Genomic DNA, 27,059 nt, shown 5'->3' with positions numbered 1-27,059 from the left:
GAGCTCTGGTTACCAGTGGTACATCCCTCTCCTTCACCCAGGCTGTGCACTGTGCCTCTCACTGTCTGGCAGAGCATCCACTGGCAGCTGTCCTGTCTCTGGAGCTGCCTCCCTGGGTGGGCAGTAAGAAGAGGGAACTTGAAGCACCTTCTTTTTACACTGGGGGAGGAAGAAAGAGTCATCTGAGGCCACTGAAGGGCAAGTCCTGTGTGCCCACTCAGTGCTGAGGTGATGGAGGCTGTTGCTGTGTGGGCTGCACGTGAACACCGGCTCCAGGCTGAGTGTGGTGACCTGTCCAGCAGTGTGACCCTCACTGCTCCCAGGCACCGCTCTAACCACGGCCTCTCTGCAGGAAGGGTTTCAGGACAAGCCAGCAGAACACTCTGCTTTGGAACATGCCTGGTGTGGTGGTGGCACAGCTCCTGCTGCTGCTTTCTCCAAGAACTGGAAAGCTGTGGAACGTGGGAAGAGACAGGTACCCCAGGAAACCCCTTCTCTCTACCCAATGCCCCTCTGCTTCCAGCCAAGAGCGTTCTGGCTGGTCTGATCCCTGGGGCTCTGCAGCACCTGGGATAATGTGGCAGGAGTGGAACATCTCCAGCATGGTGTGATGCTTCCCAGGAATCTGCCTTCCCCTCTGCACCACCCGGATGGGGCAGCAGCTGCTGCCTCTCCCAGCTCGGCCTTTGCAGCCTGCCAGCCAAAGCTCCAGGTCACAACTGGTTGCTCCATCCTCCAGCTGAAGGCATCAGTGGGATGTGTTCACTGCAGTGCCAGACAGCTGCCTGGCTCGTTCCTGCCCGAGCGTCGGCTCGTCCTTGGCGAGGCCAGGGGGTGGTTAACAGCGAGTTTCCGAGCTCTTAAAAACCCAACGGCCCAAGACAAACACAAATAAAAGCCTGTTTGAGGAGCAGAGTCTCTGATGAGCTGCAGACGCTGATGAATAATTGAAGAGGGGTCAGTTTACAGGACTTGCACACGAGGAATGCAGCCGAGTCTGCAGAACTGGAGCAGCGCACAGAGGACCCATCAGCCCTGCCTGGCTCCTTCTCATCCCCCTCCTAGGTTAACAGAAACAGCCTCAGGCCCCGTGGCCAGGAAGCCTGCCAGAAGAACATCTGATTTTTGAAGGGCTCAGAGGGGGCTTGTGTCCCTGGAGCAGCCACGCCAGCAGTGGGGAGCTCTGTGTCCCCTTGGCTGTGTTTGTTCAAGGGTTGCCGGCTCCGGTTGTGATCCAGGACACTCCCTGCACACACAATCAGCTTCTCTGAAGCTTCTGCAGCTTGACAAGTCTCAGCTTTACGTGGAAGCTGAAGCCTAGTTTTGCCACGAGCAGTCAATCCCTTCCCTAGCTCCAGGATACACTCAGTAACTTTTTTCCCCCTGGCTGCATTGTGCTGCCAGCCAGGAGCTGCCCTGGGGCTGGGGGAGGCTGGGGACTGCCTGAAGTCCCAGCTACCCCCTTAGGACTCCTCTCTGCCCCGCAGCCCTTCTCCTCCATCCTTAGGAAGAGCAGCCAGGGAGGCAGAGGCCTCCCAGGAGCTCCAGCTGATGCTCTGAGGCAAAAAGGGTTTCCCAACCGCAGTGTGAAATCTGGGCAGCTGGGAAATGTCACCCTTACGGGAAGCCAGGGCATCAGGCCCTTGTTTGAACTTGAACCCTTGGTCTCAGCAAAGCTGCTGGCGTGGCTCTGGGAATGCCGCCCGAGCACGGCCTTTGTGTGCTCCCTGAGCGCTCCCAGCCAGGAGCTATCGATTCCCTCACCATCAGGGAGCTGTGTTTAACCAGGCAGCCTGGCTGGATGTGTGTGTGTGCAGTGTCTGCTTACAGAGCGGGGAGGAGAGGGCTCAGCACCCTCAGCGGTGGGCTCGGGGAGGGGTCGCTCCTTTGTGCAGCAGCACTGGGAATGGAGCCCCGGGTTTTCCACATGGATATGACAGGGGAAAAAGCTCCTTCCAACAGCGTTGTGTGTGTATCTCAGGGGACAGGACAAACCCCATTATGCCCACGTGCAGGGTGCCTGTGATCCTGGGCTGGGATGTCTGGGCAGGAGTGGATCGTGATCTTAAGCACGGTCCCGTCCCCGGCACGCAGGGCAGGGATGTGCCTGTGTCACAGTTGAGCCACAGAGGGGGAGGCCCTGGCTGCCACCCAATGTTTTAGGAGCCTTAAATGAAAAGTTGGGCCCCAGCAGGCGCCCATCCCTTGTGCTCTCACAAGGCTGTGGGCAGCACCCAGCCTGGGGTGTGTTTTGGGCACGTTGGGTTTTTTAATGCTGGAAAAGTTTAGAGTGGCTGTGACAATCTGATGGTAGCCTTTCCTGGATGTATCCTTTCCAGAGGGCAGGAGGCAGCTGGGATATACCCAAACCTGGTGGGTACCAAGCAAAGGCTTTACTGAGCCCTGAGAGCACTTTTCATGTGTCTTGCAACAAGAAAACTGCTGGCAGCATGAGTGCTGTGGGAGGAGGATGGAATTCCTGCGTTCCTGCGATAGAGAATAGTTTCCACATCCCACGATAACTCCAGGGGCAGCAAACAAGTCTTGGCTCTTGTTGTGAAAGCCGTGTTGTATTTTGTAACTCGCTTAGAAAGAGGCTTCATCTTCTGCATGAAAGCAGCAAAACTCTGCCTAGGTGGGGGCTGCTGCTTCCTATCCAGGAGCTGGTGCTAAAATGCCCCTGGAAAGAACCAGGAGCAGGGAGGAACCCAGGGAGAGTGGGGGGATGCCTGGTCCTGAGCCTCCTCGCTCTCTCCATCCCATAAGCACCCCGAGCTCTCTGGTGTAAAGCAGGTATTTTGCTCAAACAGGTCGAGTAGCGACTCGGAAAGGGTGTTGTGAAGGAGAAGGGAGCCTGGGGAGCCTCCTGCCCCTTCCCTTCTCCAACCTCAGGCTTTGCACGGGGGGGCAGCCTGTCCCTTTACCTGTTCCTAGGTGCCCGGTTTCAGGGGTGCTCAATCTTCCCACAGAGGGGTTCGTGACCTGGGTGTGAGGAAATGGGTCCCCGTGGCTCTCAGCCTCCCGTTTCAGAGCAGAAACACGTTCGGGACCTTGCAGATGCTCCGAGTGCCACCTGCTGGAGTGTGCCCATGGGGAGCGGTGTGGGGCAGCCTGGCAGGGTGCCCTGGGGCTCCCAGCTGCTTTGGGGTGATGCAGCTGGGCCAGGAGCTGCAGGCACTGCTACCTGTCACTGCTGTCCCACCACGCTCCTGCACACAAGAGAAGGGAGCTCCCTGGAGAGAGGGAACCTGTGAAAAAGGGTGGAACTTGCTCCATCTAAACACCAAACAGGGTAAAATCAGGTCTGAGTTGTCTCTTTTGTAGGATTTGTTTGTAATCCCCATTGCAGGGAAGCTCAGGGTAGCAGCAAAGCCTTTCTTAAGGGTGACCAAATGAACTTCACCGCGAGCACGGGCTGCCTGCCTGAGTGGAAACAGGGCACAGTGTTTCTAGGATGCTCAGAGCCAAAGGCTTTTGGTTCAGGCCATCCAGAGGGAGATTCCTGGTGCTTTCTGTGCTGTGATGGAGTTGGTCATTCTCTCCTCCCAGCTGCCTTGGCCCGTAGGAGTCTGGGGATGAGGGTAGGGACGAGCAGGATTTCTGGGTGCCAGTGTTCATCACGCTCAGGTCTGGCTGCCTGTCCTGGGTTTCTTCTCCCACTCCCATTGTTGGTTTGGTTTGTTTTCCAGGAGACTGATAAAGCTGTCCGAGGCAGCGCAGGGTGAAACGTGCCTCTCTCCCCTCAGCAATCCCTCCCTGCAAAGCTCCGGCCAGGAACCCGCCCCCGTCCTTTCCCGCTGCTCTGGGGAAGCTCCAGCTGCCCAAGTCTCAGTGCTGCTTCTCTGTGTTGGCAGAAGTGACTTTGTCCAAGCCTCCCACCTTCAAAGCCGCCCTGGGGTGGGTCCTGCCGCCCCCGAGGCTTTTGTCTGTCAGAACAGGGAATGGCCTCGTTCAGTGTGAGTCTGGTTTCAAAGTCTAACAAAGCCGCCTCTTTCCCTGAACATCTTGGGTGGCTCCAAAAGTCTCCCTCTTCTTCTAGCTCTGTCCATGACCCCAAGCAGTTACCCTGTCCTGTTTCTCCCCCTGACAGAAGCTGTTGCTGGTTCTCTGATGTCTCACAGGGGCATGGGCACACCTCTTCCCTCCCTCTGCTGCCTGCTTCTATTAACCCCCCCCCAGCTTTTCCTGCTCTGAGTGTGGTTGGAAGTGGCCAAGAGGCTCCAATGAGATGTCTCGGGTCTCCTCAGATGACCTTTTGCAGGTCTTTTCGTGGCCTTTTGCAGGTGTGGGGCTGGGTGTGCTGAGCAAACGTGACCCTGTCCTGTGAAACGTGGTAAAGTGGGGTGAGGCCTTGGCCTTGAGCAGGCAGCCCTGTGACGATGCTGGATCCGTGTTGGTTGGGATGATGCTGGAGTGGGAAAAACCAGAGCCCATGAGGTCTCACACCAGGAAGGGGCTGTGGGGGCAGCTGTGGGGCTGTGGGAGCCGTATGGCCCTGGGAGCCTGGGCTGGGATTAAACCAGTCAGGACACATGCAGGAGAACCAGACAGTGTTTCCTGTTGGAAACCTTAGGGAAAGGTGAGATGAGATACTAGGGAGGAGTTCTTTACAGAGAGAGTGGTGAGGGGTTGGAACAGGCTGCCCAGAGAGGGGGTGGGTGCCCCATCCCTGGGGGTGTTCAAGGCCAGGTTGGATGGGGCCCTGGGCAACCTTGTGTAGCTCCAGGCTGGAGGTTGGTGTCCCTGCCTGTGGCAGGGGGGTTGGAGCTCTGTGATCCTTGGGGTCCCTCCCAACCCAGCCCAGTCTGGGATTCTATGATTCTATGATGAAAGAGGTTTTACATCTGCTTGAGGTTTCAGACTGGGTTTTGTTTTCTCCCCTGCACGTGTGGTGCGTGAGCACGAGAGGCGGCTGCGGTGCGTAGCTGTGGAACGCAGCCGCGATGCTGCAGCGCCCGGGCTGAGAAGCCAAACTGCTCAACTCCCCCAGGTGATTCCTTGTTTTAAACTTCGGATACTGAATGGAGCTGGTGGGACCTCACAGAATGTTCTGCTTGGCCGGACTCGTGTTTTCCCCTTCTCTGCTAAGCTGTGGTGAGCAGCAGAACCAGGAAACAACTCCTTTCCTGAGCAAACAGCGAGGAGGAGCAGCGCTGGCTCACTCTGCCCTCCCCTGCCAGCACAGCCCAGAGCGATGGGGGCTGGCGTGGTGGCCATGCCACAGGCAGGACGTGCACGTAGTGCAGGTACAGGGTGACGTTTCTGGGCTGCGGGGAGGTCACGCAGTTGCAGGTTTCCTGTGGGGGTAGTGAGCGTCGCTGCTTTCCTGGAAGCCGGCGGATGGCAACAAAGCGAGTTAAAATCTGCGGTGCTGATATGACCATGTCATTGCTGTGGGCAGCACTTCCTCTCGTGTCAGAGCGGCTCTGCCTCCAGCCACAGCTCCCTCCTCTTCATCCCATCTCTCAGCAGGGCCGGTCCACCCGCACCTCACAGTTCAGACGCAGGTACCACAAGCTGAAGCTCTTCCGCTCTGCAGAGGTGTCTGTGCTCAGGAGGAGCTGGTGCTGCTCAGGGACAAGTGTCCCACAGGATTTCTGAGGCTGGGGCCAAGAGGCCCCCAGAAGCACCGGGGGGTGACCCCCCATAGGAATGCAGGCAAAAGTACGGGGTTCTGGCCAGTTCTTTGGTTGCAAATAAGCCCAACCGTCAGCCTTGCCCAAATAAGGCCCTTGCAGGAGGGCAGGCAGTGGCTGGGGAGGGTGCTTTGCTTTGTTTGTTCCCCTTTTTGAGAACCACCGCTTAAAAAAACACGAGTTCCAGCCAGTGCAGCCTTTGCCCCTCTGCTTCTTACAGCAGTGAGCAGCAGACTCGCTTCCCCCGCGAGGCTGCGGCACCTCTCGCTTCCCATTTCTTTCAGGCTGCCCCAGAGCAGAGGTTGCTGCTGGGCTGGGGGGTGGCTGCTCTGGGGCAGGATGCAGAAAATAGCTTCATGCAGAAGTTGAGGAGCTCCCACTCCTGAGGCCAGCACCCAGGAGCAGCCTGTGCTGGGGGGACTGCACCCCGACAGATGAGGCTTTGTCCAGGGCTTCCTGGAGACCTCTGCTGAGACATCCCTTCTTGGCGTGACAGCAGCTGTCTGTCCTCAGGCAGCAGTTCTTCACACCATCGCCTTCCTGTGTGTGAAACCCTGATCCTTCCCTCCCAGTGCTCTGTAGTGTAACTGGATCCCGGTCCCTCAGTATCCTGATTTAAATCTGTAGGGCCAGCCAGTGTCCTGGTTTATGGAGCCGAGGTTGGGGCTTGCTGGAGCGCGGTCCCACAGTCTTGTTTGCTGTCACAGAGCTGCACTGCAGCATCTTTAAGCCCTGCACTGGGAACAGTGTGTAGCTGGCACCACTGGGTCTGGGCATCGTCCTTCCTCAGACTGATGTGCCAGTGACAAAAGGTTCATGCAGAGTTTACAGCTGGGTCTTGGTACTTGGTGACTTAAAAGCATCGAACTGACCCAGGATGCAGAAGGTCACTTGGAAATGTGATGGAGGAAGGCTTCTGCCTCAGCTCAGCCCACGTGTCTCTTGCCCTTAGACCCACAACCTGTATTTGCATGCAGCTGCCTGCACCACAGCTTCCTTTGGTTGACGCTGCTCGCTGTAGATTTACTGGTTTATACTGGGATCGTTACCTGTTTGGTTCTGCCCCTTCTCTTGGCAGCAGAGGCAGTGGGGCAGCAGAGGTTCGCACTCTTGCAGCAGCCGTGCCTTGTGGCTGTCAGCCGCATCGGAAGCCAAGAGCTGATGGCTTCAGCTTCTGGCTCAGACGGGGTTACGGTTGTGGGTTTGGGCCTTCAGGGTGGGCCTCTCCCTTGTGAAAAGGCTGAGGAATTCCAAGGGGAGGAGAGGGGCGGATGGGCAGGGCCAGGGCCCTGGAAAGGCAGGACAGGGTGAGGATGCGATTCTCTGTGCCCACATTAACAGGTCAGGAAAGGGATGAGAAGAGAGGGCAGCCATGAAGCAGGGCATCGCGTTGTGCCGCACGCTGAAGCTTGCTGTCCTCCTGCAGCTGCTCTAACTCCTTCTGTGAGCTGTAGCTGCCCAAGTGTTGATGTGTTTCTCTGCTGCAGAATTGTTTTGAGATCCCCCTGTGCCTCCTGCTGCTGGGGAGGGAGCGATCTCCCTGGGAAGCAGGATATGGGAGTGGGAAAGAGCTATCGGGATGCTCCGAGCAGCACGTTGGGTGTTGCAGCCCTGGGCAGCGCTGAGAGCTGACCAGCTGCAAAAGGAGGAGCGGTGACCAGCAAAGGGGGTTCTGTAACCCAGCAAAGGACCTTGGAGCAACACTGGTCAAACAGCCAGCTAACTTCTGGAGGCATCCAGGGCGTCTGCTTGGCATAGATGCAGTGCAGAGAGTCTCCTGATGGGAGCTGGGAGTCAGCACCTGGCTCCCTCTTTTCCTTGCAAGCAGAAAGCTGGAGAGAATTGATGCAGAGTGGTGGGGCTGAAGAGCTTCTCCCTGCTCCGCTCCCGAGCACTGCCAGACCCAGGCAGCTCCCATCTCCTTCCTGCCCCGGTCCCTTGATGCTGAGGAGCAGGGTGCAGGATCCTGACCCGAGCAGGATTGTGCAACCCCCATACAATGTTCATGTGCCAACCTCGCCCTCGGCCTCGTGGCAGCGCCCCAAAGCCCTGAGATAGCAGATGACAAGTGGTGACTCTGACATCAGGGACAAACCCTGGGCCGGGTGCAGGAGCTGCCTCCTCCCGACCCCTTCCTTGGAGATCTGTGGTTCAGCTGATCCTACAGGGAGAGGATTTGTGCTGAGCTCAGCATCTGTGCCGCTGGGAGCAGGGTAACCCTGGGGAAGAAAGCTGCGCAGACTCCTGGCTGCTTATTGCTGGAGGGGGCTGGAATCCCTCTTCCTACACCTGTTTTCCCATCTGTGCCATGGGAGACCGTAGGGATCCTCTGGAAGCGCCCTCTGAGATTTGCTGATGGGAAGAGCTGTGCCGAAGCGCCCGTGGTGCCTTCCAGGGTTTCCTTGGGGCTGGTGGTGCCGCGCAGCCCCGGCTGCACCCTGCGATTTCCCCACACCAAACCGCGGTTTCCTTTCGGCGAGAACTCCCAAAATACATCCCAGTGACGTAACTCCTCCACCCAGCTTCTCATGCTGCCCTGCGAGCGCCACGGGCGCAGCGGCCGCTTGCAAAGTATGGGAGGATAGCAGCCTAAGGCTCTGGAGATGCTGAGGCTCCTCTTCCGCACCAAGCCGAGGATCCAGGAGGCAAGTGTCTGCTCCACTCTTTGCTCTGTCTCTTCTGCAGGACGCAGGGAGCCGCTGGATCTCCTGACCCGAGGCAGCCAGACCTCAACCCAGTTTCTAATTAACAGCTTCTCTTTTGGGAAAGGCATTGCTGATGGTAAAGCTGCTTTCTAAGAAGCGTCTTTCCTAGGTGCTGCCAGAATTTGGGAGTGTTTTGGGACCAGAGCATGTGTTGAAGCAACAGAAATTAAAACAGCTTCTGGTTAGTTGTTGATGAATAGGAAGGGAAATGCCAAAAGCAGAATCTGTTTCAGCTCTTGCAGGCTTGGTGTTTTTTTTATTTCCCTTGCGTTTCGATGTGACTGTCTCAAGCAGCAAAGTGACAAAACGCGAGCGAAAACAAACCTGTCTCTTGGCTTCTGGCTTGTAAAATCCTTCCTCAAAACAGGGGAAAGCAGGAGAGAGGGCTGCTTGTTTGAACTGGGGTGTTGGAGGGGAAAAAAAACCCCCACCCAACTGCCTGGTATGTGTGTTCCCAGCCTCTGATCTAGGCTGACTAAGCCATCTACAGGGCTGGGAGGCGGCATCGAGAAGTTCAGAAGTTGCTGGCTCCTCCTCTGACTTGTGGGACCTCCCGGGCTCAGACCTGGTTGCTGCCTGGGGATGTCCTTTGGGTTTTCCAGGAGCAGCAAATATCCTTCCCCAGCAGTGCAGGAATGTGTGTTAAATAGCCTCCAGTGAGGCCATGGGCATCAGAAGACGGCTGGTGGCTCACAGGAGTCCTGCTCGTGGGGTGGACCTGCCGAGACATCCCTGCTTGTGGGAGGGATGTGAGTCCAGCCCCATCCCACGCAGGGTTTGGTGCCTGCTGGCTGGTCGGAGTGGTGAAGGGGGGTGGATATGGTCCGTGGGGGGCACCGGTGAGGTTTTTGTGATGGCTTTTAGGTGCTGGGGAAGGGGGTCAGCTGTGGCTCTGGTAGATGTGTCAGCCAGCAGCCAGCTGTCCAGGGGCACTGGGACAGACCCAGAGAGAGCTCAGCTGCTCCGGCAGCATGGGCAGAGCACGATGGATGGGAGGAAGAGGAAGAGGTGACTGCAAGGGTCCATCCTCCCCCTCCCCGCTCTGATTCACTCCTTCCAGAGCTGAAAATCAGTTAATTCTTGTCTTTAATCTCGCTGGTTCCACGCAGCTCCTCCTTTCCCCTGAGGCTTGCTGCTTCTCCCCTCGCCTCTCCCTAGCTCTGCCCCACTTCCAGGTCACTCTGCCCCTTCCTCTGCCTCTTCCTACACCCACCCAACTGATGCTGCTGGTGCTGAAGGGCCCTGCCAGCCCTGTGGGCTCCATCCTGCTGCCCAACACCTTGAGAAGACCCAGAGGAGCCACAGCTCGGGTCTGTCCCAGGTCCCCTCTCGCTGCAGTCACATGAGTTGTATCTCACCCGTGACCAGAGGCTCGAGCCTCTCAGAGGAAACGTTCAGGATCTGATTTGCTTGTGGGGGTGGGGTAATTTTTCAGCTCAAACTCAGGTGGGAGGGTGCCTGCCTGGGTGCCCATATCAGTCCATGTGTGGTCATGGGAACGCAGTGGGCTTGGGGACTGACCTTGGGAAAACTTCCTTCTTCCCCTCAGTTGGAGGTTTTGGGGGCTGAAAGAGCCACAGCACAGGAGCATCTGAGCTGCCTTCAGATGCTCCTGTCTCCCCCCTTCTGAGGGTTCACAGAATCGCATCTGGGCCCAGGGCCAGCGTAAAGGGACACTTGTAATGCTGCTTGGGGACCTGTCAGTGCAGCTGGGCTGGCCCTGCCCTGCCCTCAGGGATGTGGCAAGTTCTGGTGCTTCATTCTGTTCCTCTCGCTGCTTTAGGGGGGCTGAGTGTGCCCCTGGAGAGATGCCCTCTCTTTGCTGTGGGGGTCCCAGAGGAAAGGACACCTGTATCAGATGCTTTTGGAGTTAGTCCAGATACAGCTGAGAGTAAAACCTGATCCAGACATTAATCATCCCACCAGAAATGAGTCCTCTCTCCCTGGCAGTGATGCTCTGATTGCTGGGGAACGTGTGTAACCAAGCGCCAGCACCGCATCCTTCCCCACTGCCTGCCAGAGCCTGTACCAGCAGCTGGCTCCATCCCACTGCTCTCCTGGGGCCCAGCTCCCAGTCACATCCTGAGGAGCAGAGTCTGGTGGGACACCACTGGCTGGCAACACTCTTGCTAAGCAGGTTCATGGGGAAAACCATCGCGGAGGATCCCAGCCCCTCTGAGCTGACACTGCTTTATTGTTCCGCAGGCAAAGTCAGACATCACTTGGATAGAGAAGGACCTCGTGGACACGGCTGACAAGGTAAGAGAGACCCTGCTGCACCTCAGGGGTTCGGTTCACACTGTGTCCCACGACAGGTCGTCCCACGTGAGCAGGGACCTCTCAGCAGCGCAAACCCCTTCTCACAGCCCGTCCCAGCTAGGTGGGACTGCCACTACCGGCAGCAGCTCTTACTCACTGGCTCACATGACATCCCAGACTCGACTTCATCCTCCTCCTCCTCCTTCCTCCCCACACCAACCCCCTTTCCGTGCCGTCATTTGTGTCTCCTGTGGCTTTCTGATCTTGTCAGCTTGCCGGGGCGGGTGCTGCAGCGCTGGAGGTGCGGGGACGTGCAGCGCTGGGGTTTTTTTCTGAGGCTCCTCTCCCCACGCTCAGCTCCTCACACCACAGCATGCGAAATCATCCTCGGTCAGGATGGGGTTTATCAGATCTTGCTGGGCCAGCACAGGGGGGGAGCTGGCTGGCTGCATCTCCTGTACAGCTTCATGGAGCAGTGGTGGTGCTGGGGTTTGGATGGCACGCTGCAGACACGGCTCCTGTCGGTGTGAGCCGAGTCTCCTGGAGCTTGTGCTCAGCAGCTGCTCGGTGCTGCTTCATGCTGGTGTCTACTCCCAGCTCTGTGTCTTTGGACCTCACCAGCTACGTGAGGTTCCCTGGGCGGAGCTGGGACCGGCTGCCTGGGGGGTGTTTAGTCATCTGCTCCTTTCGTTTCGGGATCTCAAAGGGCATGGTGTGGGGGCAGAGGAGGCAGGAAGCATGAGTGGGCTGTGTCCAGATTGAGAAGCTCTTTTCATGGCCCTGTGGAGAGACCCAGAGATCAGGGCTGACACATGGTTGATTCTGATTGTGAAGGTGTGGGGGTGTCTCTACTCATTTCGGGCGCTTTCTGTCTTGGCTGTTGCTCTCAGGGGTCTCACTGCAGAGAAGGTGTCTGTCCTGACCCAGGGAAAGGTCAGAGGGGAGCAGGGGGGGAAGGAGGCAGTAAGGACCAGCTTTAAAATAAATCTAACTCCCCTCTCCTGTCCTGCCAGTGAATCTGAGCAGCAGTGGGTTCCGCTGCCTGCATCAGAAAGGCCTTTAGAAAGACCTTGTGTGGAACTCCCCAGGGTGGCCCTGGGACATCTCCAGTGTCCACAGTAAGGCCCTCGCGCAGCAGGAAGCAAGTGAAGGACTAGATGCAAACCCTGGTGATGCCAGAGGGTTTGCCAGCAGCGCTGATGCACCCCGAATCCCATGGCAGGTGGCTCGTCATCCCCGTGCCCATAGGGAGCAGAGGGATGCGCAGCTTTCCGAGGTGGTGCCAGAGCTCTGGGAGGGGTTTCATGAGTTCCTCTCTTCCATTCTGAAGAGAACATGGTTTCTCAGAACATCCACCCCGTTGTGGAGGTACCCCCCAAGCTCAGATTCTGACGTGAGGCTCACGCAGCGCTGGGTGGACGTCACTTCAAGGAGACCACGTCTGTTCCCGGCCAGCGCGGCGGCTGAGCCGGGCAGCCCGGACGTGGCCAGGGAGCTGTGACTTGTGCTGCTTTTTTTAAAAGCAAAACCAAAAAAAGAAAACAACCCCTGAAAAAGAAAAAAAAAAAAAACCCAAAACCCCAAAGGCGCCCCAACCACAGGCACTGTTGCTGGGGAGTGGGAGCCTGAACCGCGGCGCTGCCTCCAGTGCGCATCTGCCAGCTAGCTTTAACCACCTGTATCTCCCCATCCGGCACCCTCGAGCGTGGGGTGTCCATGCAGCACCCCAGGAGCCTCCCCAGTCCCTGGGAGCCGGCCCTGCTCTCCCAGCAGCAGGCAGGGGTTGGTGGCTACTGAGGCTGTGCGATGTTGACCGGGATGGGAGAATGGAGAGGGACCCCAAACTTCCCCGCATGTGGGCATTCCTCACGCTCTGGCTGCAGAGGAAGCATCGAGCCAAGCCCTGCAGCCTGCAGCTGCCAGCCCCCAGCCAGCTCTCCAGCCCGGTCAGTACTGCCGCTACCTCGCTTCGCTTCGCTCGGCGCCGACGGTCCTTCACCCCGGGGGGCTCACACTGCAGGTGGATACAGGGAGCTGCCTGGCTTGCTTTCCTTTTCCTGCCTTCTGGAATAGCCTGTCAGTGGTGCCACGGGAAGGAACTTAGCACAGGCAGAGCCTGTTTGTGGTGCGTTGGGTGGCACGCAGGTACTCGTGCGCTGGAGACTGGTTCTGCTGGGCAGGCTGGGGCTGGGCTCCAGAGTCCTGGCTGCTGAATTCCCAGTTATGGGGTAAGGCTGTGGAGGGAAAGCTCCCTTGAGTTGAGGTTTCCTCAGAAAGCTGACCCTGACGTCTCTGCCAGTGGTGCTTTTGGTCTGGTTGGCGTCTGCTCGCTGATGCGGTCTGGCTGGCGTGTGCCGAGCGTGTGCAGGTCTCTGCCTGCCTGGAGACACGGCTCGGGCTGCCGAAACCACTCGTGGTTGCACACACTGGGCCTTGCAGCTGGCCACAGTGAAGGTTTCCCACAGCTTGTGAAAATACATCACTCCCTGGCTCCCAAAGAGCTGCGTGTGGTAGGACGATGGGTCTGGGTGCCTCGGAGGAGGATGCAGGAGCTGATCTGAGATGTGATGCTACAGCGGGAAACGCGTACGGCTCTGCGAGTGCTGGTGCTGGTGTAGCTCTGGTTTCACTCTCTGGTGTTTTGATGAGCATGGGGGGGAAGAGCCTACAGCTTCCACTGATCCTGTCCACATCTCTCCCTGCTGCAGGGCCTCTCTGTGGAGAGCTGGACAAGGTGGAGGGACTGGCAGGAGGAGAGTTTTGGCTGACTCTCGCTCAGGCTCTTGGCCAGAGGTTCCTAACCAAGGGCTCTGTGCCATGGACTAAGCCTCCAAATGAAACCAGAAGGGTAAATTGGCTGAGCTGAGCTGGGAGATCCTATGGAACATGAAGACTTGTTGTTATAGGGATTATAAAATCTTCCCTGCCTGTGATCACTGGGACTAGCAAAAGGCAGGATAACACGGAGGGAGCTCCTGCCCGCTGCTTGGGCTCTGCCTGCAGCACTGCTGGGAGTGTGGGCTTCTCCACTTGCTCTTAGTGTCTGAATTGCTGCAGGATCTTGAGAGAGCAGAGCTACCAATGTGGAGAGAAAGGCACTTCCTAATCTGGAGAAGCACCAAGCATGAGAGTGGGAAGGGAAGGGTGCTGGGTGCAGGTAGGCAACCACATCCGTGGGTGCTTGGCAAGGCCACCCTCCCCAAGAAGGTGCTGGGAGGGTGGGGAGTGGGCTGGGGTGCAGATAGTTCCTGTTGTTTTTCAAAGCTGCTTTGATTAGGTGGGTTCCAGCCCGAGTGTTTCACAAAACAAAGCACAGTGTGTTTTTTTTCCCCTCCCAAACTGCAAGAGGGAAAAATAAGCCATAGTTCCAGCATCCCAGCAGCCTCCAAAGGCCACATCTGCCCTGGCCTCAGAGCACCCAACTTTAGCACCCTCTGGGATGTAACTGCTGGCCTTCAGGTCCACACAGCCCCCAGCCCACATCTAACACTGGGCAATATGGGACTGGAGCACTGAGGAGCCCAGATTTGCCCTTCTGGGTGTACGAGGACTTCTGGCCTAAGAGTCACATCTGTGGAAGTGGGAATCTGAGTCCAGCCCTGTGGGCTCTTCCTGTGGTCACTTGGGAGAGGGGCTGGAGCAGGTCAAGCCCAGAGGAACCCTGAGTACCGGTCTGCTGTCTGCGTGGGATGGAGGGAGGCAGAGGGAGAGGCACAGCTGCAGGACCAGTGGTAGGAGACATCTCTTTATGTTTGGGATGCAGATAGAAAGGAGCACGAGGTGTTTGTGTTGAGCTGAACTCTGGGCTTTGTGCACCAGAGGTATGAGCAAGGTTCTCTGGGGAGAGGAGATGCTTCAGCATCACCCCAGGGTCTGTGTCTGGCCTGGCTTCTTGGTGAGTCTCTCTTAGGCACTGCTGATCAAATCTCTTTTTCTTCTTTATTTTTTTTTTCCCCCTCAATAAAAGAATGTGTTTTAAACAAAACATGTGCCAGAGACCTTGGCTTCCCCTCAATCTTCTTGAAGGCTTGAGTCTGTTCAAGCATCATCTGTACGTGCTGAAGATGCACTAAGACTTCTGTTGCAGAGTTGCTCAGATTGCTGAGCAGATGGGCTCCAACATGTCTGGTTTTTGCCAGCCCTGGCCGTGTTTTGACAACAGTGCCGTATTTTTGTGTTGTGGGAATTTTTAGTGGCATAAACACTCCTGGGTTTGCCACCAGTGCCTTAAAAAGGAAGGTGCTCTCTGAGCAGTCTTCTGAACTGCAGTTCAAAGGGACGCAGCAGCTGTGGAGCCCCTGGGCAGAGCTGGGACGTGTAACAGGGCTGCCTGGTGCAAGCCCACCAGTGACTTCTGATTCCAGATGTTGAGGCCAGGAGGTACCTGTGACAAGCACCAACTCCTGTGGTTCTCTCAGATGTGGTTGTGTGGCTGCAGCTCCAGCCCTCGTTCCTCACCCCAGTAAGGCTTGTTGCCCCCTGCACGCTCCCAGTCAACCGTTTCCCCTCTTTTCCAGGGCGAAGGTGTTGTGAAGGAGATCAACATCACACACCATGTGAAGGAAGGCTCTGAGAAAGCTGACCCTTCCCAGTTTGAGCTCCTGAAGGTGCTGGGACAGGGCTCTTTTGGCAAGGTGAGAGCTCGCTCCTTCCTGGGTGTTGTGCCACACAAATGGCTGTGATGACAGAAGGGACCATCCCCAATGAAACCTCTTGATCCCCACCAGATTGTGAGAATCTGCCTGACCAGTTAGCAAATGGTTGCTTCTGGCTTGAAAGGTGGCTGTAGTGACACCTCCTAAGGGCCAGCTCGTGTGTCCAGAGCTCCCCTGTGGCTCTTCTCTCAGGATGAGGAAGGGAGCAGCATCCTGCTCCTGAGTGCAGGTGTCACACAGGGCAGAAGGACCTCTGGCAGCTTATGTCCCCTCCTTGTCAGAAATGATGCCCTGTGCCCAGGACTGCCTTTGGCCCCGGCTTAGGGTCCAGTTTCCCTTCTGTGAAAGGGGAAGGAAGTAGCTGTAACTCCTCTCTGTGTCGGTGTGTAAATAATCCGGGTCTCTTACACACCATCTGCTCCCACATTAAATCAGCCTCGTGCCAGTCACTGGGGGCTTGTGCACGACCATGTGCTGCTGCCTGGGCAAATGCAGCTCCATGCAGGGCTTTCTGCAGGATAAAGGTGTTGTCTGTGTGAAGCTGCCCAAAACCAGAGGGGTTGGGACATCAGGGAGCCAAAATCTAGAGAGGGTGCAGGACCTGGACAGTGAGGGGTTGCTGTGGCTGTGGGACTCTCCAGGAGGCTTTGCAGTAGGCTGAAGTATCAGCACTTCCAGCCACGGCTCCCAGGCAGCACCCACAGCCCCACAGTAAGTGCAGGAGAGAGCAAGAGGTGTGGGAGATGGGAGAGGGGGAAGGTGCAGTGGAAAAGCCCGAGTGCTGTCACAGCTGGAGGTGCGGGGTGATAGGAGCCTATGCACAGCTCTTCCCTGAAGAACTGCCTGGGGTTTTCCCTGGGGAACTTGAGGTCCATCACACCAGTCCTGTGGGCAGCTGCTCCCTAGGGTCACCGTGAGGTTCAGCACTTTGGGAGGCATCCAACTCCTGCTGCTCACAATTAGCAGCTGGCTAATGCAGTGCTCTCCTGCCTCAGGTTTTCCTGGTGAGAAAGATAACACCACCAGACAGCAACCACCTCTATGCCATGAAAGTGCTCAAGAAGGCGACTCTGAAAGGTAGGAGGCTCTTCCTGTGATGCTCTTGTCCTCTGTGACCTAAAGAGTGCTGGGGAAATGTCACAGCCACCACTGCTTGGCTGCAGGGCCATGTGGGGCAAAGAGAAGTATCTTTATCTCAGCCAAACAGCCTCATTTCCTCTGTGTCTATTAAAACCCCTTGTTTACCATGGTGGAGGTGGAAAGGGTCTGGCTTGAGCTGCTGGGTGCTGAAGGGCCAAGGCTGACACTGGAGTCCTGAGCACCTCTTTCTGAGAGCTGTTCCTCTCTCTTCCCACAGTGCGTGATCGACTGAGGACGAAGATAGAAAGGGACATCCTGGCTGATGTAAACCATCCCTTCGTGGTGAAACTCCACTATGGTGAGTGTGGAGCTAGTGGGGACACTGGGAGAGGGGCTGATGCTACTGCAGGCAGGTAGATGAGCATGAGGCATCCAGCAGCAGGCTGCCTGGAGGATGCTGAGAGCCCGTCATGGTCCCTAACAGGCTCCTGGTGGTAGCTGAGGTGGAGCAGAGGCCTGGTTCCATCTGTGTCCCTCGATGGCCGTGCTGCTCTGGAGCCCTCACAATCCCCTTAACACAAATCCTCCCTTGGAAAGGTCTGGTCCCATCCCTGCCCTACCCTTTGAATAGGGGAACAGAGCACAGACTGGGAGAAGGGGTTTAAACATCAGATCCTCAGGATTAAAACATTAAATGAGGAGAAACTGAAACAGCAGAGTTAACTGGTCAGGCCAGAGTTTGTGATGCTCTGAGGAGGGCGAGGTCAGGTCCTTTCCCTGCAGAGTGCCAGTGCCTCCCCTGGGAGCACAGCGCTCTCGGGGGGCATCACTGACCGAAAGGGAACCCACTCCCCATGGAACCAGGGCTTTCTGCAGCACCAGAGTGCTGCTGGTGAGCTCCCATTCCAGCATCACCCCAGCAACGGGCCGGGCCCTACCTGTGTTAAACCTCGTAACCTCACCAGGCATCGGCACGACTGCAGCCCCTGGGATTGAAGTGATGAATGTAACACTACAGAGCCTTTCCTCAGCAGAGGGGGCTGATTGCTGCTCTGGCTTGTGTTTCAGCATTCCAGACAGAGGGGAAGCTGTACCTCATCTTGGATTTCCTCAGAGGAGGTGACCTTTTCACTCGGCTTTCCAAAGAGGTGGGTATGCTCTGGCATCTTGGGGGGTTTGCTGAGGCTCTCTGTTCCTCTGGGCTTTGAGAAGCAATTGACCCTTGCAAAGACCTTGAGAGGGGAGGAAACAACCTGCTGCTAGCCCAGAGCCTCAACGGGATGTCACAGGACCCTGGCCTCTGGCAGAAAAGCAGCAGGTGGTTAAGAGTGAAGACAGAAGCGTGTCCTGCTGCAGCGTGTCACCTCACTGGGACACAGGGTGAGGCCAGGGAACCGCAGTGGTAACGAGAAGTTGTGCCAGGAGGATGTAACCTGGTGAACGCAGGGGAATTGTTTTGTACAAACCCTCCTGCACCTTAGCAACCTGGTCTGGGTTTTTTTTGCTTCATTGATACTGGAGGATCGAGGGCAAAGCCTGGGAAACAGAGGTGTGCAAGGGCAGGAGGGAGGAACAAGGAGGTGAAAGGTCTTGTATGGGTGCAGGGGAGGTGGTCCTGCTGCCAGCATTGTAACCCCTGTGCCCGTCCTCTTCCTCTCCCTTCCTGCAGGTCATGTTCACCGAGGAGGATGTGAAGTTCTACCTGGCAGAGCTGGCGCTGGGGCTCGACCATTTGCACAGCCTGGGAATCATCTACAGAGATCTCAAACCAGAGAAGTACGTGTGGCACAGGGAACCTTCGGTTCAGCCCCCAGCCTGTAGTCACCAGACAGCCTTAAAGGCAAAGCTGCAGGGCTTGGCTACTCTCAGGGGTTATGTGGGGTGTCAAAGGTGGTGTAACCTCTGGGGGATGTAAGTTCAATACAAAGTTGAGGGCATAGGGAGAAGGGAGCTGCTCTTTGTCCCACTCATGTCTGGGTGATGGACCTTTTAAAGCAGTGGGGGAAGGGATGGGTAACTTTCTCCCCTGGATTGTGGGAGCATCTCCAACCAGCGCTCTTGTTCTCACCGCCCTCCCTGCAGACAATAACAACCTGTTGTTTCATCCCTGCTGTAGCATCCTCTTGGATGAAGAAGGACACATCAAGCTCACAGGTGAGATGCTCCACAAGCTCCTTGTGCTGCAGCACACTTGGTTCTTGGCATGTGGAGCTTCTCTTAGGCCCTGTGCTCCATGTGATGGCACAGAGCACACGGGTGCATCCTGACTGGTTTCTTTCTTACGTAGATTTTGGCTTGAGTAAGGAGGCAATAGACCATGAGAAGAAAGCCTATTCCTTCTGTGGGACGGTGGAGTACATGGCACCAGAGGTGGTCAATCGCCAGGGCCACTCACACAGTGCTGACTGGTGGTCGTACGGGGTGTTAATGGTACGTGCCCAGACCTGGCACAGCAGCTGTAGCTCTGACTGACGTGATTCCACATGTCTGGCCCATGTGCTGACCTGGGGGTGTTCTCTGAGCCCCCCAAAAGGGCTCTGGATGGGCATCCAGCCGGGAGTGTGTGTCTCTGGGGACACAGAGCTCCTGTGGCTGTTGGCCCAGTGAGCGCTGGGGTGTGCACAGGGTGTCAGGGTGTCATTGTGTGCGGGGTATTGGGGTGTTTGGTGTGCCGGGTGTCAGGGTGTGGGTGTCCCAGCGCCGGACACGGGTGTCTGTGCAGATCTGGTGCCACCATCTGGCAGCTGCTGAATCCGAGGGCTCCCACAGAGCAGGCCTGGCCCACACGCCTTCCCACTGCAGCCCTCGGGAGCCCAGCTCCTCAGAGGTCAGGGTGCCTGCGAGCTGTTCTCCAGCCAGGCTTCCGACCCCTCACCAGCCTCTCACCAGCTTTGCCCAGCTCCTGATGAAGGCACAGTGGGACCTGGGCAGCCCTCGGACTCACTGGGATGTGTAATCACCCCTTCTTTTTCCCCTCCCAGTTTGAAATGCTCACCGGCTCGCTGCCCTTCCAGGGCAAGGACCGCAAGGACACCATGACCCTCATCCTCAAGTAAGAGGAGTTTCTCTCTGGGGCACGTACAGGAGGGAGCTTCTTTCTGCTCCTTCCCCGAGCGTGTTGCAATCTGGGGGCTCTCGCAACTCCACGGCGTCGTTTGGCAACTGGTGTTGTCTCAACGGCCCTGTTTGAAGGGTGCAGTGTAAATGCCACAGGGGTTGTTGTATCTTTGGGGGTGGAGGTGCTGCCGTCTGCTTGCGGGTCGACCTCTTTAAACCTGCAGCCGATTGCCTCACTTCCCCTCCAGAGCAAAGCTGGGCATGCCGCAGTTCCTGAGCTCGGAAGCACAGAGCCTCCTGCGAGCCCTTTTCAAGAGGAATCCAGCCAACAGATTAGGTAAGAGGTTGTTGTTGTCCTTTCTGAATACACCTGACGCTGTGTCGGGGCCTCTCACATCCTTTTTATGGGTCAGCAGCGTGTTCACACTTGTGCTCAGTCGGTCGGCTGGTTTCATCACGCTGGGCTCCCCGTGACACCCACCTTGTTACATACGCTGGAGCCTTTGTCAGTGGTCCCCATTTAATGCAGTGCACCCCACTTCTTTCAGGCTCTGGGCCAGATGGGGCAGAAGAGATCAAGCGCCATCCTTTCTACTCCACCATTGACTGGAACGTGAGTATCAGGCACACCGGAGTGAGCTTCCACACCACCCAGAACCAGTAACCCAGCCCTGCTGACCAGTCACGACGCTGCTGCGGACTGGCCAGTGATGGGGGAGCTGCTGGTCCCTGTTCCCACCCGTTCTGATAATCCTTCCCAAAACTGCAGCTCTGTCATGGGAAAAGCCATTCCATGCCCGAGCTGCTGGTGATCTCACCTTGGTTTGTGCTCACTCATCTCCCCACAGTAAGGTGTGGGCTTTAATTGGGGTTTGGTGCAACAAGGGCTGTCTTGCACGAGGTGTGAAGTACCCAAGGGAACATTTCTGGCAGAGAAATCCCTATTCAGGGTGATAACTGAACCCACATTTCCCAATTGCTTCTGGCCAAGTCCCTGCTTTCCCACATCTTGTTCCTTCCCTGTTTTCCCTGACTGGCTGAGGGGTGTTGAGGATGGGTCTTGTGATGCTTCCGAGGCACCTGGTGAGCTGCAGGGCTGAGCCCCCAGCAGTGCTAGTAAAGCTCACTTTGAATTTTTGCTTCAAGAAGCAATTGAAAAAGGCAACTTGTGGGAGCATTGGGATGAAAACGACCTCCCCAGGCATCTCCTGGCTGTGCCCGGGGAGCTGCGTGTCAGCAGAGCCCTCGCGGGAGTTGGGAGGAGGTGGCAGAGCCTGGTGAGGTGGATGCTGCACGGATGCTGCTTTGGGAGCGGGGCCAAGTTACACAGAGAACTTGATTTATTGGCTGTATGGTAGAAGTTGTAGTATTTCTCCTGTAAGAGTGTTCCTGAGCTGCCTTTGCTCTGCAGAAGCTGTACCGCAGGGAAATCAAACCGCCCTTCAAGCCTGCGGTGGGCCGGCCGGACGACACCTTCTACTTTGACACGGAATTTACCTCACGGACGCCCAAAGGTTTGTACAGCTTCCCACTAAGGTGACATTTCCAGCTCAGAAGGGCACTGTGCCCCCTCACAGGGCACCCTCTGCCTCCAGCTCACTGTCAGCTCCAGCCGTAGATAAGCTCGGGGTGAGCTCAGAGCTGCCTGGGGGAGCTCTAGTCTGGAATCGCCCGAAGAGGAGCTGTGGCTCTGGGGGATAAAGGAGAAGGGTTCTGCCTCCTCGGGGCTGGTCCTCTTCAAGTTGCCTCTCAACTCCTCTTGCAGATTCCCCAGGCATCCCCCCTAGTGCAGGGGCCCACCAGCTCTTCCGAGGCTTCAGTTTCGTGGCGACCGGATTGATGGAGGACGGGAAGGTGAAACCTGCCCAGCCACCTCTGCACTCAGTGGTACAGGTAAAAAGAGGGGATGGAGGAACAACTGTCTGAAGCTGCAGCCATGCAGGTCCAGACAGGGTCTGCAGGACCTCTGATCCATCTGGAGCAGAGCTAATGGGGGTTTGGGTTCCTGCATCCTGTTGTTCATCCTGTCGTGCGCACAGGGTGTCAGGGCCGTGTGAGCCTGTCTGCTCTCCTCTCCCCATCCAGCCCCGTGCCAGCAGGAGCTTTGTAGAAGCACCTCTGGGTTGATCAGTGCCACCAAAACACACCGTGCTCGATGCAGACAGTGTCAGCCCACTGACCTATATCTGCCTCCTTCTCTCCTCCTCCCTCTCCCAGCCGGGAGGAGAGGCTGTGGGATGTAGCACACAGCAGCCTGTCACTTTGCTGTGCTGCACTTCCCTCCCCACATCACACAAACCCTCGTGTGACCCTTCCCAGCTCACTGACCCTCCCTGCTCTCCCCTGGCAGCAGCTGCACGGCAAGAACATCCAGTTCAGCGACGGCTACGTGGTGAAGGAGGCGATCGGCGTCGGCTCCTACTCGGTGTGCAATCGCTGCATCCATAAAGCCACCAACATGGAATATGCAGTCAAGGTCTGAGATTCAGCCCCCCCCACACACCCCGTTAGATTTCTGCTTATCTCCAAAACATCCAGAAGTGGAACTGCTTTCCCTGCTTGTGTAGGGCCCAAATGGACACTGTCCCTGCTGCTGGGCACATCTCTGCACTGGCTTTCTCACCTGGGAGCAGGGGGAAGTGATGCTCTCCTCTCTCCAAGGGAGGACAGCTCTCACCATTCCTGGCAAAGCTTGCCACAGATACTTCAGGTCTTGATAAATATAAAGCCACACACAAAACTCTGGGGTTTGGGGATGTGACTGATGAAGCAACCAGGGGACTCCTAAAGCTTCTTGCTAGAGAGGGCAGGGACAGGGAGTGGGTCTCTGCAGGGCCCTGCTGGAGCTTGCTGGCTTTGGGCTGGCCCCTTTCCCTGCCCTGGGGTTAATGCTTTATCCCTCCTCTTGCAGGTTATTGACAAGAGCAAGCGAGACCCTTCGGAGGAGATAGAAATCCTCCTGCGGTACGGGCAGCATCCCAACATCATCACCTTGAAAGATGTGAGTGTGACCTGGCAGACTTCTCTATTTCCTTCTGGAAGGGCAGACTGGGATATGGGGGGGCACGATGCAGCTCCAGCACCTGAGCTCAGCTATGGCTCTGGGGTGGGGGAGCATCCCCAGACACACACACACACCCCCCTGCATTCCTGATTTCTCTCTCTGTCTTGGCAGAGTACAACAGGGCAGCACTGGGAGTGTTTTGGGCTGACCCCTCTGTATTTGCCTTGGTAGGTGTACGACGACGGGAAGCACGTCCATCTGGTGACCGAGCTGATGAGGGGAGGGGAGCTGCTGGATAAAATCCTCAGGCAGAAGTTCTTCTCTGAGAGAGAAGCCAGTTCAGTCCTGCACACGATCTGCAAAACAGTGGAATATCTGCATTCCCAGGGGGTGAGCACGGGGGATCCTGCTGTCCCGGGGAGCTCTCCGGCATCGCTGCGCTCCCTCTCCTCCTGTCCTTTCTGCCAAGCCAGATGTGGGGCTGGAGCAGGGGCTGGGTGTCCCGGTGCAGCTTCAGGCCTCTGCCTTGGTACCAGAGAAGCATGTTCTTTGCCCCACAGGTGGTTCACAGGGACTTGAAACCCAGCAACATCCTCTACGTGGACGAGTCGGGAAACCCCGAGAGCATCCGCATTTGTGACTTCGGCTTTGCCAAGCAGCTGCGGGCTGAGAACGGCCTCCTCATGACACCCTGCTACACAGCAAACTTTGTGGCACCTGAGGTGAGCTGACCCCAGAGCCCCTCGCTCTGTGCAGGGAGTTCTGTCCCTTCCCAGCCTGCTCTGGAGCAAACAGGAGCTCGTGTGCTGTGCGCTGCGCTGATGGGGCTCTGCCAAGGGCAGCGAGACTTGAAAATCCTGGAGATTCTCTAGGCTGCTCCTCCTCCTGTTAACAGAGGTGGGAGGGTTTCCCACCGGTGTCTTGGTGCAGAAGAGAGGAGCAGGCACACAGAGGAGCAGGCACACAGAGGAGCAGGCACACCGAGGAGCAGGCACACGGTGTCACCACACTGGATCACGGCTCCTTTCTCGCCTGTGCTGTTGATGTGCCTGGGGGGTTCTGTTCCACAAAACCCAGATCTGATTGGAATCCTGATCTATAGTCCAGGGCTTTGCCATTCTATAGGGATGCAGCATCGCATCATGCAGGCAGCACGCAGGGGCCAACCTGCTCTGCATGAGCTGAGCTCGGCTCAGCCACAAGAACCAAACAAGCTTCTGAGCTTTATCCTTTTATCTTCTCCTGTTCCCCTCAGGTACTGAAACGCCAAGGCTACGACATGGGCTGCGACATCTGGAGCCTGGGGGTTCTGCTGTACACGATGCTGGCTGGGTAAGTGCCGCTGTCTCGCTGGGAGGCAGAACCAGGGGCTGTCACCGCCTTGCTCTGACACTGGGTGGTGGCAGCTGGACCCCTCCTCCTCGCTCACCGTGACCTGTTGGTGCTCCCAGGCTGGGCTACAGGGCAGGAAATCAAATCTTCTCCCCCTCTCCCCAGCTGCACTCCGTTTGCCAACGGCCCCAGCGACACTCCGGAGGAGATCCTGACCCGGATAGGAGGTGGGAAGTTCTCTGTCAGGGGAGGCAACTGGGACACCATTTCCGACATGGCCAAGGTAGGTTTGATATTCACAGGCTGGGGAGGGAGGGCAGCAGAACGGGGACAAGACCAGCAGTGCAGCCTGTACATCCCCCAGTGCAGCCTGTACGTCCCCCAGTGCAGCTCAGCAGGGTTCCCTCTCTCCGCGGTGTCTCAGCTCTGGCTGTGGACACTTGACTGCAGCACCGAGCTTGTGCTGGGCTGTGTTGGACCTTCTGAGCCTCCAGAAAACATTTTATAGGGGAGCAGATTGATGTCTGGGGATTTAGACTTGGCCCCTGAATTTAAATCCGAATTTGGGGGCAGGCAGGTGGTGGTTTTGCTTTTGAAATATATAAACTGCTGAAGTCCAACTTTGCAAACCATGCCCTTAGGATCTGGTATCGAAGATGCTTCACGTAGATCCTCACCAGCGTCTAACAGCCAAGCAGGTCCTGCAGCACCCGTGGATAACCCAGAAGGACAGCTTACCCCAGAGCCAGCTGAACTACCAGGATGTCCAGCTTGTAAAGGTACAAAGTCTGGGCTGGGCCTTCAGCTGGTTCCTCACACAACTTTGGGCTGTTTGGGAGGCAGCGTCCAGCTGGGGTGATGGTGGTGAGGGGAGAGCAGGACGGAAGGTTAGACAGGGTGGGATAGATTTAAAGGGAAAAAAAATCTCCTTCTGGCTTTGTTTGTGGGTCTGGGCACTCTGGTCCCTCACACTGTAAAGCCCAGAGTCTGAACTACATGTCCTGTGCCTCAATGACCTCTCTGCCTTCCCTCCAAGGGGGCGATGGCTGCCACCTACTCTGCACTGAACAGCTCCAAGCCGAGCCCCCAGCTGAAGCCCATCGAATCCTCCATCCTGGCGCAGAGGAGGGTGAAGAAGCTCCCTTCCACCACCCTGTGAAGCTGGGGGGGTCTGCAGCCCTGCCACACGGCCACCCCAGGCTCCGCACGGCTCCCGAGGACGGGCGGCAGGAGATCGGGCAGCTGGTGCCCGCTCAGGAGCTCCCTTGAGGACTTCTCAAAAGGCCAAGTGCCTTTCTGTTCCCCACAGACCGGCTCCTCCCTGTGTGGACTGATCTTTGCCCAGAGAACTCCAGTGTAAAACTTTTTTTGAAGTGTAAATTGTCGATTTTTAAAGACATCTGTGTATATGAGAACTAGAATGTATAACTGATGGCAAGTGGCACTAAAAAGCAGCTCTGATTCACCCTCTCCTGTGTAGGGCCAGATACTTGTTGTAGCTCCATCGCTCCTTAGTCAGCCCTCTCCAGCGCCGCTGCGGCTGGCACACTGTGTAACCTTTGGGTTTGGGGTTCGGGGCCTTTCCTCCCTTGAACCTCAGGATGCTCTTCCCAAAGTCAACCCCACAGACTCCTGGCCAGCAGCACGGGTGTTTGGAAAGGACCTTTCCCCTCCCCTCCCCTTCTCCTCTGTGTGTGTGTGTTCAGAGTGTCAGGTCGATTTTTCAGACTCTACTTCTCCCCCTCTCCTGCCCTCCCCCAGCTCAGATGAGAGTTCTCCCACCAAAACCCCCAGGGGGTTTCCAAACCTCCTCTCAGATGCTCGGCGGTCCAGAATACCTTCCAGGTTTGGCTCATTCCTCCCTTGTGCCCTCCCATCTTTGCCTTCTCCCCATCACTCCCCGGGCAGTTTGTCCCCCACGCAGAGGGGGTGACATGGGCACCGCGGCACAGCTGAGGCTGGTCAGGCTCCAGCTGCTGCATTTACCATTTTGGGGGCTCCTTTCCTTCAGCAGGAAGCTAGGAAACAAACCACCCCTCTTTTTTAATTAATTTAACTCTGTTCTCTAGCTGGTAACTCAGGGTTTCTTTCAGAATTGTACAATAAACGTGTCATTCAGTTGACGGTTTTACTGACTGACTTTTAGCTGCAGAGTTGAGCGACCCCGGCCGTTCCCCACGTCATGTGGGGATCATGATCCTCTCCTGCCTTTTAGGACACTTGCAGAGCTTTTCCATCTGTCCCTGCAATGGGAAAACCAGCGTATACTGCAGTAGGGCTGGACACTGACACCTCCTCTCAGGTGCAATACCTCCCACTGCAGTGGGAATCAGGACCAGGTATGGAATAAGGCAGTGACCACCGGGAAGGGGGCAGGATGCAGCCTGTGGAGGGGAGTCTCACACTCTCAGGACATTTTAGTGCTAACTGGAGGCAGAGTGTGCTAGAAATAAATCCCCAACTCATTCTGACTTGCAGAGAACTGCCAGAGCTCCCTGGTTCCTCAGGAGGAGCAGGAGAGCTGCAAGGACCACCAAGGCTAGTGAGGACACAACTGGAGCCAGCAAAGGTTCTTGGGTGAATTCCTGCTGCTTGTGGCTGGTCCTGCTTAGTCCCAGGTGACTCTAAAATGGAGAATTCCATGTAAAGAAGTGACTCTAGGAGTCCTACAGCGCTTTCCTCCCGTGCCCTCACCCAGGCAGGTCCTGTTTTCCTCCCTGGAGCAGCTGTAGTTGCACCAGTCTCCGTTCTTTCCTGTACTGATGCTGAGCGCTGCCGTAGTGCCGGTGCTGCTGAGAGGAGACCCCGGTGCCAGTGACACCACATCCTCTCATGGGGTTTGATACTGACCCCAGCAGAGCTGGACTGAAGGTGGGGAGGGGGATGCTCTGCCAAGCAAAACCCCTTCCTTAGAAATACCTTCTCCCAGCACGGTGTTTGCACTGGTACCGGCGAGCCTGCCTTACGCTCCCTACAGCTGTGCGGTCACTCTCGCGCCCCAGGAGGGGTGTGTGGGTTTTGGGGTACCTGAAACAAACACAAACATTATGAATAGCTTCTTTCTGGAGCTGGGGTGAGCCCTTTTGGGTGCTGTTGGGGTCAGACCCCTCTGCCTCACTGGGGTCTTCGGGCAGAGGAACTTTGTGTTCAGGGCAGCCCCTGGGAGCTCGGTTGCTCCTGAGCACCGAGCTTGTGGCCAAGTTGTTTGGAGTGAGCCTTCCCTTAGCAAGCAGAAGTTTTGGGTTTCGGTTCCAAATCAACCAAGTGCTGTTCCTTTTTTAACTGCCAGTGCTCAATAAAAACGGATTTGTCGATTTTCCTGTGTATGAGA

At 56.7% G+C, this 27,059-nt stretch overlaps 1 protein-coding gene across 1 annotated transcript in view; it reads left to right on the top strand.

Annotated features, from left to right (window-relative positions):
* Nucleotides 1–25,849, top strand: part of RPS6KA1 (ribosomal protein S6 kinase A1) — a gene marked incomplete at its 5' end in the record, with an annotated part of 36,335 nt that extends 10,486 nt beyond the window's left edge. Inside the window, 21 exons of the mRNA XM_084274148.1 lie at nucleotides 10,547–10,600; nucleotides 15,118–15,234; nucleotides 16,251–16,332; nucleotides 16,613–16,693; nucleotides 17,404–17,483; nucleotides 18,005–18,111; nucleotides 18,452–18,489; nucleotides 18,623–18,765; nucleotides 19,317–19,387; nucleotides 19,641–19,729; nucleotides 19,941–20,005; nucleotides 20,804–20,906; nucleotides 21,158–21,285; nucleotides 21,743–21,868; nucleotides 22,304–22,393; nucleotides 22,628–22,786; nucleotides 22,957–23,118; nucleotides 23,652–23,728; nucleotides 23,894–24,011; nucleotides 24,370–24,507; nucleotides 24,765–25,849. Of these exons, the coding sequence (XP_084130274.1) occupies nucleotides 10,547–10,600; nucleotides 15,118–15,234; nucleotides 16,251–16,332; nucleotides 16,613–16,693; nucleotides 17,404–17,483; nucleotides 18,005–18,111; nucleotides 18,452–18,489; nucleotides 18,623–18,765; nucleotides 19,317–19,387; nucleotides 19,641–19,729; nucleotides 19,941–20,005; nucleotides 20,804–20,906; nucleotides 21,158–21,285; nucleotides 21,743–21,868; nucleotides 22,304–22,393; nucleotides 22,628–22,786; nucleotides 22,957–23,118; nucleotides 23,652–23,728; nucleotides 23,894–24,011; nucleotides 24,370–24,507; nucleotides 24,765–24,887 (2,151 nt within the window). The 3' untranslated portion in view covers nucleotides 24,888–25,849. The remainder of the gene's footprint in view (nucleotides 1–10,546; nucleotides 10,601–15,117; nucleotides 15,235–16,250; nucleotides 16,333–16,612; nucleotides 16,694–17,403; nucleotides 17,484–18,004; nucleotides 18,112–18,451; nucleotides 18,490–18,622; nucleotides 18,766–19,316; nucleotides 19,388–19,640; nucleotides 19,730–19,940; nucleotides 20,006–20,803; nucleotides 20,907–21,157; nucleotides 21,286–21,742; nucleotides 21,869–22,303; nucleotides 22,394–22,627; nucleotides 22,787–22,956; nucleotides 23,119–23,651; nucleotides 23,729–23,893; nucleotides 24,012–24,369; nucleotides 24,508–24,764) is intronic.
* Between the last annotated feature and the right edge of the window lie 1,210 nt (nucleotides 25,850–27,059).

Source organism: Gallinula chloropus, assembly GCF_964237585.1.
Source record: "Gallinula chloropus genome assembly, chromosome: 22".
Lineage (NCBI taxonomy): Eukaryota > Metazoa > Chordata > Aves > Gruiformes > Rallidae > Gallinula > Gallinula chloropus.
This window is presented reverse-complemented; position numbering and strand designations above follow the sequence as displayed.